The 15459-nt window shown below is 36.8% G+C and overlaps 1 protein-coding gene across 1 annotated transcript; it reads right to left on the reverse strand.

Annotated features, from left to right (window-relative positions):
- Positions 1 to 863: 863 nt before the first annotated feature.
- On the reverse strand, positions 864 to 14389 carry flvcr1 (FLVCR choline and heme transporter 1). Its single transcript, XM_063001994.1, has 10 exons — positions 13734 to 14389; positions 12103 to 12247; positions 11222 to 11362; positions 9855 to 9922; positions 9263 to 9366; positions 3932 to 4042; positions 2162 to 2267; positions 1779 to 1890; positions 1199 to 1260; positions 864 to 950 (listed from the first exon to the last, which is right to left on the reverse strand). Exons 1-10 carry the CDS (start codon positions 14373 to 14375, stop codon positions 864 to 866), a joined length of 1578 nt encoding a protein of 525 aa, XP_062858064.1. The 5' UTR covers positions 14376 to 14389.
- Positions 14390 to 15459: the final 1070 nt, after the last annotated feature.

Below are 15459 nucleotides of genomic sequence, written 5' to 3' on the forward strand. Positions count from 1 at the left end.
GTCAGTTTGTGACCATTATGCAGCTGGACAGGGATCTGAGTCACACAAGCAAGTCCACCTTTAAATGGTTCAAAAAATAATAAATTAAGGTAATGAAGCTGGAAAGTAAAAATCCTGACTCTTTGGGATGCTGTGGCAAGACTAATTAGCAGTTCATGCCTGAAACCCTCTCATGTAGCCAGATAAAACAATTTTGCAAGAAAGAATGGGCCTAAATTCCTCCACAGCCATGTAAACGACTAATCACAAGGTATCGCAAATGTCACACAACTAGATATAAGTTTTATGGGGGCAAATACTTGTTCACATAGGTTTTAAATAAATCTTCATCATCAATAAATGGAAGAATCATTTCAAAGCTGCCTTTTGTGTTTGTGTTGTCTTTAAATTAGTTGGAAGATCTGAAACATTTAACTGTGGCAAATCATCAAAAATATAAGAAATTTGGTAAGGGGTAATTGTAATCTAAGAAAAGCCCACTTTGTACCTGCCAAGGACAACTTTGAACTGTATTTTTTGTAAAAATCAGTTAAAAGTGGCATAAGCTTTTTTAAGCTTATTGTAATGACTTTGTTCAAACGGATATTTAACCTATTAATTCTTCACAATATAGCTTTAATGGTCACTATAAGAGAAATTCAGTGTGTGTCATGAGCATGGTGTGAATTTTAGAACTGTGCTAATACAAGATCTGCAAGCAGAGTATTCTGAATTTTCTTATTAGCATAAGTGCAAAATCTTTGTTCAGTGTTAACCCACAATTTTCAATGTCACCATGTGAAATTACAGTACAGGAATGTCAAGTAAAAGAAATCGTATTTGTGAGATATTTTGGTCACCACAGTCTCTGGAAGTTGGAAGGCTTACAGTGAAGTCTCTCGTGAGAAACTTGGCGAGGATTTCAGCTTTGCACCACTGGATACCTTCTCTGTGGGGCACTCAGTAAGAACCTTAAACAAGCAAATTTAATCCCTTCATCAAGCAGAGTTTTACTTTAAACTCTAACTAGACACATGCTAATCTTTCCTTTCATGATAATTTCTTTATCTTTGAAAGCTTCCACAGAACTGATACAATCAGCAAGTACAACAGATTTGTGTTATTTAAACAGAAAATCTTGATAAAATTAAAGATAGCACAGGAATAATAAAAAAACTAACATTAACTTAAGGTCAAAAGATAAAGAGATTTTACATACCGCTTGACCTTTGATGTTGCCCAAGTTGACCTTGTGTCTTTTAAGCTCTGATTTTATCAATGCTGAAAACAAAGATTCAAGTTAAACAAGCTTTAAATCTGATTGGAAGATACACTAATCCAATACTGAGCTGACACACTGTAAGCATGTTATGCAAAATTCCATGCTGTAATGATAATGCACTTAAATAGTTTGTGTCATATCTTTATGCAATTAATTATTGTTAATCAACATGACACATATTCCCATTTAAATTGAATCAAACGGTGAAATTATACAATCCAGTATTACACTAGTATCTGCCAAAATACAGATATGGTATAAGACTACTGTATCTCTGTATTTACTTATTTGTATTTAAAACAACAAATAAGCAAAGGTAAACATTTGAATTAATCCATTTGGTTGCTTACATTAGTTAATTTAAAAAATAGTTTTGAACATGTTTGTTTGCTGTGTTACATGCTGTATTACATAGTAAAAGTGGCATACAATTAACAAAAAAGACACATGTACTTGTATTACATGATATGTATGACCATGTATGGCAAATTGTTATCAGTGAAATAAGAAAAGCAACCTGTTAGAATAATGCCGATGAATATCCACACACACAGAAAGATGTTTCCGACCAGCGGATTGTAGTCTTTGGTAAGTTTTCCCTGAATAAGCGTGAAAATGATTCCAAAAATCTGATAAAGCAAAACACACAGGTTAATTCAGTACATACATTAGTACAGAGATAACATTTTCATTTACATTGACCAGAAGAAGTCGTCAAATCTGTTTCCTTCTCAGCAGCTTTAGTAAAACAAATGCAAATCAAGGCTGTTGAACAGACCCATGGAATTTTCAAGCTGGGTGTGTATGAAAATGTCTTCAGCATTTGAGGTTTTGACTACAGATTAAAAACATGTAGATGGCCTGATTGCACTCTTTCATTAAGCTTGCCAATCATTTTACCTGTGCGAATGCATTGAGAAGACCAGATGAAGTGCCTTCAGACTCTGGGTAGGTGATTTCAACACCAAATTCAAAGCCAATGGGCAGATATCCAGTCATAAAGAAACTGTAGAACAAAATAAATGTGGTAAAACAAATGTGGTGTAGTGTTAATCGTATAAAAACAGTAACAGCAGTAAAGAGATCTAAATTTTATGATTTGTTGTAGATTTTATGAGGACTGCACAAAAGTTGTCAACTTTAAAGCATTTGTAAACTGGTCATTCCAAAACACTACATACAGTTTATAAAAATACTAAATACTAACAATGACATCAACCATCTTTACAACATAATTTAAAAAAATTATAAATAATCAAACAAACACCTACAATACAATAGTAGTTTGGCTAGCTATCTGCTTATTAACAACAGTCTGATATACACTAATTCCAAATATTGGGACAGGGGCAATAGAAGACTAACACCAGTTTTGTAACCTTCCAAGTGAAGCTATTATGTATAAAAGAAAGATTAAGTGAAATTTCAGTACCTGACTCATTTTTTTAGTATTCAACTCATTTTAAAAGTATACATTTACATTTATGGTATTTGGGGAAACTTGTTTATATAGAGCAAACAAGCTTGAAAGAAATAGAGTATATGCCATTATGACTGTGTGCTAAACCACATACAACTTTCAACAATAAGTCTAATAACAATAAGTACTTTACTAATATTGTTGATGACAACATTATGTTGTATGCACTGTGTGATTTTGTTAACACTTCAAGTTACGGCCATGTAAGTATTCTTTTTAACATTTGTTTACATCTTTAGAATAAGCTCTTTAGTTTCCAGAGGTCTTTTCATTATCCATAATTTGCATATCAGATGTAAATAATCAAAAGCTGATTCTGAAGTTACATTTAAAATGTTGTAATTTTTTTTTAAAGCAATTATTTACATGAAACAATGTCAAGGATAATTGTCTGTATGGTCTTTTTTGTTTTTAGCTTGAAATACTCAACATCTTTTTTCCTGAAAACAAGTGAAAACAAACTAATTCACAGCATGTTTCCATGGTCTTTAGGTCAAAATGAAAGGAGCGCAGGCCCAGAGAACTTAGCTGTGCGTCTGAATAAAATTAATGTATTAGTTGTGTCTGCATAGAATTAACGTATGGCTTTCTCTAGGCGTAACACTGTTTTAAGTTGCATTTCTTAATGCAGTGAAAGACTGAGTTAAGAGACAATTGTTTTCCAAAGTACTTTGAGCCCATGTTATATTTATAACAGTAGCATGACATTTTTTTATGCAATGCTGTCTAAGGGCTGAAAGGTCACATGCTGTCAACAGTGGTTTCTAGTCTTGCCTTACTAGAGCTAAGATTTCATAGTCTTTGTGTGTGGATTCGTGAAATCCTTTCACAATACTATGTATGATGAATGGTGAAAGACCTATTCTTTGTAATCTTGGACTGTGGAAATGTTCTTTTTAAACTGATTCTCAAAATTTTACATAAAGTGGTGAGCCAACCCCATCTTTGTTAGCAAATAATGAGCCTTTGCTTTGGTGGATCATCTTTTTTAACACAATGATGATACCTTCCCTTGTTACTAATACACCTGCTTTTTAAAAAAATATGTAACTTTAATATTCCATAAACTTTAACTCCTATGTTGCCCCATCCCAATTGTTTCAAAATGTTTTCCAGAAATTGGGTTTGTAAAAATAAAAAGCTTTAGTTTCATTGTGTCGTGATCAGATTTGTTTAAAAGTCAAACATACCCAAGTACCCCAGCAGTAAAGAAAACAACAAGCAGGTGGTTCAGGTTCAGTGTGAATGTAAACACCAGCATTCCAATAAAGGAGAGAATGTACACGATCAGCGTAGTCATTCTAAATGAACAAAAGATATCTATTACAACACAAACTTTTTTTGCACAATAAAGTTTTAAGTGGCATTTGAATGTAACTGTATTATAGTGATGGTATGATATGATGGTTTTTTATCCAGTGCGGTCTGAGGGATTGGAGATCACAGGTGTTTCGGTCTGACCTTTTGTTCCTCCAAATTCCTTGAATTATTTAATAATATTATGCACTGTAGAGGGAGAAATATGCAAATACCTTCCAATCTTTCTTTGACGAACACTGTTTTAAAAAATGTAAATGCATTTGTTAAGAAACTAGAGATCCTCTGCACATATTTGCTCCTTAAAGACTCAACCTTTTGTGGCTACTGCTTTTGTTCCGAATCATAATTACAACCACCTGTTGACATCACCTGTTTGAAATCACATAAGTATTTAGTTTTTTTGTTTTTACCTCATTACTAGCCCTAAATTGCCCATTCAAACTTTTATACTATATAAGTTTGAATGGGCAATTTAGGGCTAGTAATGAGGTAAAAACACCCTGTAGTTTAAAATGTGTTGCAGGCTTGAAATGCTCCTGCATTGGATGTATATTGACAAATAAATTGAAAGTGACCAGACAAAATGTGTACTTAACCAGACAAATATTTCTAGTTCTTACTGTCTGCAATGAAATAAAAGTTATAGTAAATGTAAAAAAGACTTTGTTTTTTATTTGTGTTTTTTAACTTTTTCTAATTTGAGATTGTATTTGGTGATGGTGTGAATACTTTTGCCAGCACACAAGCATGTTTGACATGTTAGGTGGTTGCCAAGGTGTACTCATTGGTTCATAAGATTTTCTTAGGTAAAACTGGACAGTTGCTATGGTTGCTAGGTTAATTGCTATCAAGTGACGTGTTGCTGGGTAGTTACTAAGGTTTTGCTACGTAGTTGTCAACGTGTACAGAGGTTGCTAATCTGTTGATAGGTGGTTGTTAAGGTGTTGATAGACAATTGCCAAGGTGTATCAAATGTTTGCTAAAATTTACTTGGTGGTTGCAAAGATGCCAATCGGTTGCCAATGTATACTGTGTGGTTGCTAAGGTGTTGCTAGATGGTCTATAAGGTCCTGCTAGGTTGGTAGTATGATAAAAAGGGTGGCTGCTAAACAGGCATGGTAGGTGAACAAGTGTGCATATCCAAAAACTGTATACAAGCCATGGTGTCAACAACAGGAAAGATGTTTTGGAGTTGAATCGGTGTCTACATACAACGAAAGAAGAAAGTCGGACAAAAAACAAGTGGAATAATAATAAGAACTAGAGAGGTGCATTTCCTAAAGAAAAGAAAAGTGAGTGTGAATGCAGCTTAGCAGTGGTATAGAATGTGGAGGATTGAATACTTTTGGTGAGATATATGATAATGTGTGTTTGTTGGGAGGTGAATACTTTTGCTCAGATAAATTGTGTGTGCAATCATGTATTTGGTGGGAGTGTGACTACGCACATACAAGTGATTGTGTGTGTGCAAGCACACAAGTAAATGCTAATGTGTTGCTAGGTGTTTGCCAAGGTGTACTCGGTGGTTGCTAAGGTATAGCTAGATGTTGCTATGGTAATAGGTTGCTGTTAAATAGATTCTTGGCAGTTGCAAAGATGTTGCCAGGTGATTGCCAAGGCGTTGCTATATGATTGCTATGGTAGCAGGTTAATTGCTAACATGCTAAATGTTGCTGTGTGGTTGTTAAGGTTTTGCTATGCACTTGCCAAGGTGTACAGACATTGCTCAGCTGTTGCTAGGTGGTTGCTAAGGTGTAGCTCCACAGTTGTCAAGGCATATTGAGTGGTTGCTAAGGTGTTGCTAGGTGGTTCCTAAGGTGTTACTAAGTGAGGGGTAGGATACATGGGATGCTAAGTGGTCCTAGGAAGTTCCTATGGTAATTAATGGGGTGTGAATACTTTTGCAGAGGCAGGTGACTGTAAGTCTGTCTGAAAACCTAGTGAGCTCTCTACATAGACAGCATTTTATGTCATCAAGGCAGCTCGCAAGGTTTTCAGACAGACCCAGTGTGTGTCAGTGAAACATGCAGTTGGTGGCGTCTGAATACTTTTGGTCATGCAGTTTGCGGTGTCCAAATGCTTTTGGTCATGCAGGTGACTGTGTGTGTGTTCAAGCATGTAGTTAGTGGGGGTGTGAAAACCTTTGCTCAGGCAGGTGACTGTGTGGGCCCAAGCTATCAGAGGGCGGCACGGTGGCTAAGTGGGTAGCACTGTCGCCTCACAGCAAAAAGGTCCAGGGTTCAATCCCCAGGTGGGGAGGTCTGGGTCCTTTCTGTGTGGAGTATGCATGTTCTCCCCGTGTCCGCGTGGGTTTCCTCCGGGTGCTCCGGTTTCCTCCCACAGTCCAAAGACATGCAAGTGAGGTGAATTGGAGACACTAAATTGCCCATGACTGTGTTCGATATAACCTTGTGTAATGAGTAACTACTGTTCCTGTCATGAATGTAACCAAAGTGTAAAACATGACGTTAAAATCCTAATAAACAAACAAACAAACAGTTGAGCAGAAGAACAGTAGATCAACTTGCCTTTCAATAAATAACTGGTATGGAATGAACTGTATGGAATAATACACTATGAAATGATAGAAGAAGAAGAATAATAAGAAGTAGTTTGTTTGTTTTTATTGCCATGTTTGTGCTTGTTGTATTGGTGTTGTATTATATGTTTGCTTTCAGTCTTATTGAGGAAATTTGAGAATTTTTTCTGTATTATCGTGGGTAGGATATCTTTTAATGTATTGGGTATAGATAGTCTTTGTCCTTCTCTGTTGTACTTTGGGCATTGATTCAGGATATGTTTTATGGTGATGGGTGTCTGACATTCTTTGCAGTGTGGGATCTTCATCTAGTATTAGGTGATGGTGTGTCAGTCTGGAATGACCTTTTCTACATCTAGTTTAAATAACTTGGTCTGTATGTTTTCCATAGTTTATTTTTTTGGTTTATTCCTGGCACTGGTGTATATCTCGTGTAGTTTATTAAAGCAATAAGCCACGAGAGGCCGTGCATTACTGTGATTTTAGCACGGGGATGACGTTTTTGGCACGACGCAAAGCGGAGTGCATAAAACTTCTTTCCCCGTGCTAAAATCATAACAGTAATGCACGGTCTTGAGTGGCTTATTGCTTTTATAAAACGGCGGTCAACATAAAATATAATAAATACAACAATGTTTAATTCATAAATGTATTTATTGTGTATAAACTTACAATAAAGCATTCTTCCGCGAATTTTTTCTATTCAGTGGCGTATTAATATGGAATGATGTGAGGTGGTCATAGGTGTGCGTTTATCGGGGATTTTACAACGGCTTCGAACGCGGCTCAGCCAATCAGATTTTAGGACCGGAACTATCCATTTTATAATGTTCATTTGTGTGTTCCATTCAATTTGTCATTTATGAGGGTTTTGATGTCCGTTGGTGGAAGTTTAAGATTTTTTGTATAGTTCTTCCTCTTGCCAACTGGTCAGCTTTTTCATTCCCTGATATTCCACAATGTCCTGGTATATAGCTTAGTCCTAATATTAAACTTTTCATCTGTGAGTTCTTTTATGGTGATCTGTATGTTGATCATTATCGTGGGGTGTTTGACTGTGGGTGTGTTCTGTGCCTGAAGGCATGATTTGGATATCAGGATGTTGCTTAAGAAGGGCATTGGCTGCTGCTGAGAATACAGAGGTAAGGAGAGGTAGGTTTTTCACTTGATCTGTGGTGAATCCAGCTGTGACTTGGTCTGTTGATTTAGATCCATCAGTGTATATAGGCAGGTGGGTGGGGTATTTTTCCCTGATTTTAAGAAAACAGTTGAGATATGTGTTCGGATGTGTGTTTATTTCTTTACTATAGGCAATGTCTAAGACAAACTTTTGGACTCCTGAACTCCCATGGTGGTAAAGTGTTAGTGGGTGTCTGTGCTTTTACAGCTGGATTTAGGTTTATGTCTTTCATGTGTTGCTTTATTCGTATCCCCAAGGGTTATATTGTGCTCAGTTTGTTTTGGTATAGGATTTGATAAAGCAATGTATTTGTATTCTGGGTTTTTTGGATTGCTTATTGTTTTATTGTATACTGTAGTGTTAGTTTAAATCTTCTGGGTTCAGTGATGGTTCCTGTGCTTTGATGTATAGGCTTTTAACGGGAGATGTACGGTATGCACCCAGAGCAAGTCTGATTACCTGGTGGTAAATTGTGATTAGACTGTTTAAGTATGTTTTCCTTGATGCACCATATATGATGCTTTCATAGTTCAATTTTGATTTGAATATTATTAGTGTCCGATATAGGTGAAGTAGCAAGGACTAGTTGGCACCCCATTTTGTACCGACGAGGATGTTTATTATGTTAAGCCTTTTGAGACATTTTGAGACATTGATGTGAGGGATGAAGGAGAATTTATGGTCAAATATTACTACAATGTATTTTGATTATTTTTATTTCTGGGTTTGGGCAAAGTGTTTTGGTTTGTCAAAAGTCGATGCATGTGGTTTAATTTTTTTGACAGCTTGAATCTATTGAGGTCTGTCCATTTAATGATTTTATTTATGTTTATCTGAAGGTTTTGTTTTATTTTTATCTCTTGGCTTTTATAAGTCATCGCTGTATAAACTTTTGAATATGCTCAGTGGTAAGTCCTTTGTTGTGCTGATTATTTTTAAGTTGAAAAGTGTAACTGAGTGGGACTCTTGGTTATGTTCTGTGGATAAAGTATTGTTGTTTCTGATCCTGAACAAGGTGGACTCTAGTTTTGTATACATTTTGTATTATACCGTATTTCCAGGTGGTATAGTAAGCTTTCTCGATGTCGAAGATGATTACTGCATGTTGTTTTTGTATAAAAGCTTCTCTTAAGTAGGTCTCCAGGCTAGTTAGGTTGTCTGTGGTGCTTCTATTTTTTTTTTTTTTTTCGAAAACTGCTTTGTTTCCTTTAGGGTGATAATTGTTTCCAGATACCATGTGAGGTGATTGTTAACCATTCTTTCAAAAATTATACTGATGCAGCTGGTTAAGGCTATGGGCCTGCAATCACACTAATAATTATAAGATAAAGAAGAAGAAGAAGAAGAGAAAGAAGAAAACTATCAGATAACAACGGTGTGATTGCCTACTGCAGTCCCACTAATTATGTGTTTCAGAAATGTTATTATTTGTAAACTGGTTATTGTATATACACCAAATCGCCTGAAAGGACACCCACATACTTGTACGTTTTGGTATGATCCAGCCATAGCCCGCATAGGATTGAGCCTACCATTCCAGCCACTACCAGGGTGAGACCAATTCTGCCTGCATTCAGCTCCTCTCCCTGCAATAAGAAATTTCTTTAGTTTCAGCGGTAAACACACAGCCTGTATTTATTTTTAATTATGAGAAAGGCCCGTTTAACAAAATTTTTTTTTTTTTAATGTCACACCTTTATCAGTAACTGATCTTAGAATTGCTGTGCAATCTTTCACAAGGTACTTAGCAACATGCATACCTTGCTATTGCTATTTATTTAATACTATTTATTTAGGTGTACATGATGTAACATGATGGGTGAATTAAAATGCGCTGGCACAAGTCCTTTAATGACAACTGTCATGTGGGTTAGACAGCAAAATAAACACAGAGCTGCTTGCCTTTCAGATTCTCAGTAAACTCATGTGAACAGGAATGAGAACCAGGAATGCATGAAAAAGCCTAAAGCATTGCAAAAGCACAGACAATGATTGAGACAGTGAAACCTGTTCAAAACTTTTTTACAATTTAAACTAATTTAGACAGTCTTTACAATAAGGAAAACTGACTTACTGGGTAATGTGTGATGATTATTTGATTGAGTAGCGTGGACACTGAGTAGAAAGAACCAGTCATGATGCCTGAAAAAAGTTCAATTTAAGCAAACAGTTCAATGCAAAAGAATCTAATAACAAAACAGGTGCTAAAAAAATTACAGCAAGTGAAAACATGATTTAGAAATTTTTTTTTAAATTAATTTGAAATAGCCACTTAGGTTGCGCAGTGGTAAAACACGCTAGCACATCAGAGCTGGGATTTCGAATACATTGTATCGAATCGCAGCTCTGCCATCTGGCTGGGCGGGGCGGCTGCATGAACAATGATTGGCTGTTGTTCATAGGGTAGAATACAGGACCAACCAAAAGAAAAATAAATATTGAAAACCCATTCTCCATGGCAGATTCTTCAAGCTCCTTCAAATTTAATTGCAAGCATCTTTGAACTGCCATCTTCAGATGTTCGATAGTGTTTAAGTCTCTGCTTTGGATGGGCCACTTAAAGACATTCAGACACTTGCAAGGTCACTCCAGGGTGGTTTTGGCAATACGCTTGAGTCATTGTTGTGTGTAATGGTGAACCGTCCCTCAGTTCTTACCAGTCTCACTGTCCCTGCCACTAAGAAGCTCAAACATAGGTTGATACATGATGTTTCACATTATGGATAGTATTAGCAAGGTGATGTGCAGTGCCTGTTTTTAACAGACATTGTGAATGCTGTTCTGTTCAAAGAGTTACATTTTTGTCTAATCAGACCAAGGAATCTTTGTCCTCATTTTTCCAGAGCCCTTTACATACCATCATATGTTTTTTACTCAACAGTGGATTCCGTCTTACCACTTTGCTATAAAGGCCTTATTAATGGAGCGCTGCAGGGATGGTTGTCCATTTACTTCATTCAGATGAAAGATTTCCACTGTCACAATGCTAATCAGTATGAAATGTTAAGCTGAAAATAAGTGTGGCCACATTTATAACTGGTGAATTATTTATTTCGCAGACATATTGCTTTTTGTTTTTTTTCCTGAAAATGCAGTGTAAATTGTGGGCCTTTATAGACCCAGTCATGTGCATTTCAAAATGTTGTCCAATCAATTCAAATTGCAACAGGAGACTCCAATTTAATTCCAGACACATCTCATGAATTATTAAAGCAAACAGGATGCACCTTTACCCAGTGTAAGGTGTCCCAGCAAAAAGTCTGAATAATTTTGTGAATGAGGAATTTATGTCTATGACTTAACACTGTGGTTAAGTGTAGATTGACTGGAAACAATGGTAACTATATCTACTTGAAATCAAATCCACACCACAATAAGAACTTTTCTGAATAAGTAACATTTCACATCTGCATTGTTCAAGTAAATATTGTGTTGCCTTACCATAGCTGAGCAAGAGCAAGATAAATGGCCTGCTCCTAAAAAGACTGATGATGGACTGCTTGTATGAATAATCTTCTGCTGGGCCTATTGGCAAAACAGCTTGAGCCTGACTAGGAGGCACTGGTGGTCTGTCCTGAATAACTGAGAGAAAGAAAAGCATACAAAAAGAATTTAAAAAATTTAAACAACTGAGCTTGAGTCTCTATTGTAATAGATCTGATCATATTAAACAGCCCACATTTCCTAGGCTAAATCAAGCTTCCTAATAAGAAATAAGTAAAACATACAGTGGGGGTTGAAAGTTTGAGAAAACTAATTTAATGGTTCTATTTTGTATTTGGTAATCTGGAATGTAATACAATGTTTTTTACTATAAATCATGTAAGCATAACAAATAAGAAGTTAAATAAATGAGTTTTAGAATTTCTAAATAGTTGGAATGTTTCCCCACTCTTTGTAATGGCAGCATGTACTCGAGTTGGTATGGACTCCACAGGTTTGTGCAAAATCTGATAATTCATGTTAACCCAGGATGATTCTAATATGCCAAAGAGCGTCATGTTACTTCATCTTCATTTAGCACATTCTGTATCTGTACAGAAGTTGCTGTTATGTCTCTCAGTAAACTAAGCTTTATGCACTCCTCTTTTCATGATATGGTCAGTTCTGGATTTCCTGATCATTGTTGGGAAACAAATGGTCTTTTTGCAAAGCATTTTAAAGCATCATAAACAGCTCCATAAACCTTCAGTTTAGCCATATTTTCATGCTATTAAAGACTCTTAGAAGAATTCTTGGATTTCTACTAAATTTACTTAATTCCGATGAAATATTTCCCACTGTCATCATGCTAATTAGTACGAAATGATTAATACACTTACCAATGACTGTTAAAATAAAAAGCAGAGTTGAAACAGCAGCCGTCCCATAAAACATAATGCCTATGTTGTACCCTAGGAGGTCCTTATCTTTTGGTGTGTTCGGAACAAGTACAGGTGGAAGCAGAAACCCGATGGCAACACCCAGCTGAAAGACATACACAAAAAGAGAGATAGGGTAAGAGTGAAGAAAGGCTAGCAATAACATAGAAATCAACTTAAAAACTAAACAATTCCAGGATTATGAATATCACAATTTTATTAACAGCTCTTTATTATAGTTTTTTTATTTTGCACTCTTAAAAACACTCACCAGACTTTTTTTTTTATTAGAAACAGCTATCTACAACCCACATCAGAAGAAGTGAAGACAGTACAGAAAATTCAAATAAAAAAAAAAAACACATTTATTTTGACACTTGTTTCACTGCAGGCAGTATGGACCCAAGACATGAAATCCTGTGATTAGAAAGTATCCACACATAAAAGACTAAAGGAAAAAACACTCTGTACATAAAAAAGAAAATCTTTAAACTCTAACTGTATGCCTAAAATGAATTCTAACAAGCTATGTAGACACCAGTAAATTTTAACAGTATTAAAAAAAACATATAGACCATATATGCACCTGATAGACTCGTACCTGAACAACACACTAATGACACTACAATGCTAGGACTGGTCCAACAGCCAACATCAACATCCCCGCTGGTAAGTGGGGATCCCATGGGTTTTCCAATGATAAATGGGGTACATGGGGGTGACTAAGTTTACAAAGCAACATATGGGCTACATTCAGTTTTTGTATGCTCACAAAGTTTATCTGTATGGTAGGCGTGTATAATGAGCTTGTAAGTGAATGTACAATCCCTATTTCCAGAAACATTGGTATGTTTAGTAAAATGCAGTAGAATATTTATTCAAATGACGAAAATAGAAAAAAAGATTTCCAATGTTTTCACTGAATTTTTATTTTATTTTATAAATGTAAACACATTTAGAATTTGATGCTCAATGAGTATGCATGTGTGTGTGTTTTATGTTTGCAAACCTCTGAATTAATTAAGAATTAAATGTGTTCATGTTACTAACTTACCTACACAAAAGTCTGTGTGACTTTCTTTTCTGTGACTGATTTAAGAAACATTTTGTACCGTCCTAAGTGGGCTTCTTTTTTGACAGAATATGACAGAATTTGCTAAGTAAAAAAATATACATATATCAACGTTATTAATTTGGTGATGTCCAGTAATGTCATTTAACTTTGTGGCATGGTCTCCTAATTTCTCATGAGGATTATGATTAATTACAACTGGTGACTTTACACTCTTGGGCAAAAAATAACCTGGGGTACTTTTCTGACTAGTGATTTGTTGTTAGAATCATTAAAAGATAATTAGGGTCTGGCCCATTTTTTGCCCAGGAGTGTGGAGCTAGTTTGACTGCACAACCTTATTATATTTATTCACCAGTAGTAACTGCTTTATTCTGATCATTGTTGTGGTGGGTCCAAAGCATTTTGTGGTGTATAAAGGGGTTTTTAAACTAGCAAGAGACAACAAAAGAACCAATATCGGGTTTTGGAGGAAATATGCCCTAAAAATAGATGAAGTAATAGATGAATCAGGCATCACCTGATTGCCCAGCACTGCTGCAGCGCAGGCGGTGGAAACTTCCTTCGGGCCAAACCATACCGATGCTATCCTGGACGGGAGACCAAGGATGAACACCTGGGCTACGGAGCAGACCACCTGCGCCACCATGCTCAACCAGAAGAGTTCAGGAGCGGCGCTCGCACATTTAAGCCACGCGCCTGCGCAGTTAAGTCCGGCTCCGAGCAGGGCTGTGACTCGCAGCCCCTTGCGGTCCAGCAGCCAGGTGGCGGGGAAGATGAGCGGCACATATGCCACCATGTACACCACTGAAAACCAGTCGATCATCACGAAGGTTACGTCGTAAAAACGAGTAAAGATGTTCGCAATGATGCTGTACTGGATCCACTGAAACGCGTTGACAAGCGAGTACAGACTGAAAACTGTCAGCACAGCGAAACGCCGGCAGTACAGTTTAGTCTGTAGAGGTTTCTGCGCGCCGGGAAGCATCGCGTAGCTCTCAGCGGGAGGAAGCTCCTGCTCTTCTAATTCTTTCAGCTCGGTGACGCTCAATTTAATAGCTCCATTCTCGACATCATCGTAGCAATCCGCGTTTTTTTCTTCGTCCGACGCAGGTGTTTCGCTATGCCTTATAGGTTCCTGAATCAACTCGCCCGCCACCATGATGATGCAGTCAGCTATTCCTTACCAACGTACACTGCTTTTGTTGTTTAGCATCCGTTTTGAGCCGAGCCTCTATCAGATTAAATCCTCAGTATCAGTAAGGCCATAACACTTACGCATTGTCCACTTTCCAATACAGCCAAGAAGACATCCGATTACAACCGCGTGGTTAAGCTTTTTATGGGTATTTTAATGAAGGGGTGGTGGCATAGTCCGTGTCGTGATCATCCTAGACGTTATGTACGCCCACTAGCTGCCCAATTTGCATGGCCTCGCCAGGATGAGGTTAAAAAATGGGGCGGAGTCGTACGGCGGGGACCATATTACAGTAGTAGCTGATGTTGGTGCTACAGCGTTCTCTGTAGGAAACTAGTTACAATTGTGAAAAGAATCTGTTACAGCGTCCTCTGTAGGAAACAAGTTATAATAGTGACAGATTCCGTTGGAACAGCGTGCCGTGACAGCTGTGGTATTGTGAGCATGGCACATTTGATTAGATACAATTTGCTCTGGATGATCGTGACCTGCCAACAACCACAAGATAAAAAAGTGTCACACACACTAACACTGGTCACATATGTCCTCTTAATTATTAAAAACGTTTTATTTTCATTCATGTCTCTTTAACAAACCACTACACCTAGGTCAGGGCCATGGTAGGTCAGTTGCCACCCTAAAAATGGACAGCACAAGTGAAATAGATAGCATTGCATGATCCTCAATGCAAGTTATTATTGTTGTTGTTGTTACTATTATTGTTATTATTATTAGTAGTAGTAATGATAGTAGTAGTCAGGCACGTGCACAGATAGACCCCTAGTGGTGCTCAAGCACCTGCCCTTTTGCCCTGGATGAGAAAATTGCCCTTTCTGCTGGAGCCCAATTTTTTTCTACATTCATTAATATTTAAAAATAAATATTACCCTCTCTGTCATCAATTCCCCCCAAAAGTGTTTCACTAGTTTTGTTTTATTTAAAATCTTACTTATTTTGATGTGAAAGCCTGAAAAAAAAAAAAAACATGAGCACAAACATTTTGCAGGAGAATGTCAAATAGCTCTCACAGTAATTTGTTGAAAATAGA

This window comes from Trichomycterus rosablanca, chromosome 9 (genome assembly GCF_030014385.1).
Source record: "Trichomycterus rosablanca isolate fTriRos1 chromosome 9, fTriRos1.hap1, whole genome shotgun sequence".
NCBI lineage: Eukaryota > Metazoa > Chordata > Actinopteri > Siluriformes > Trichomycteridae > Trichomycterus > Trichomycterus rosablanca.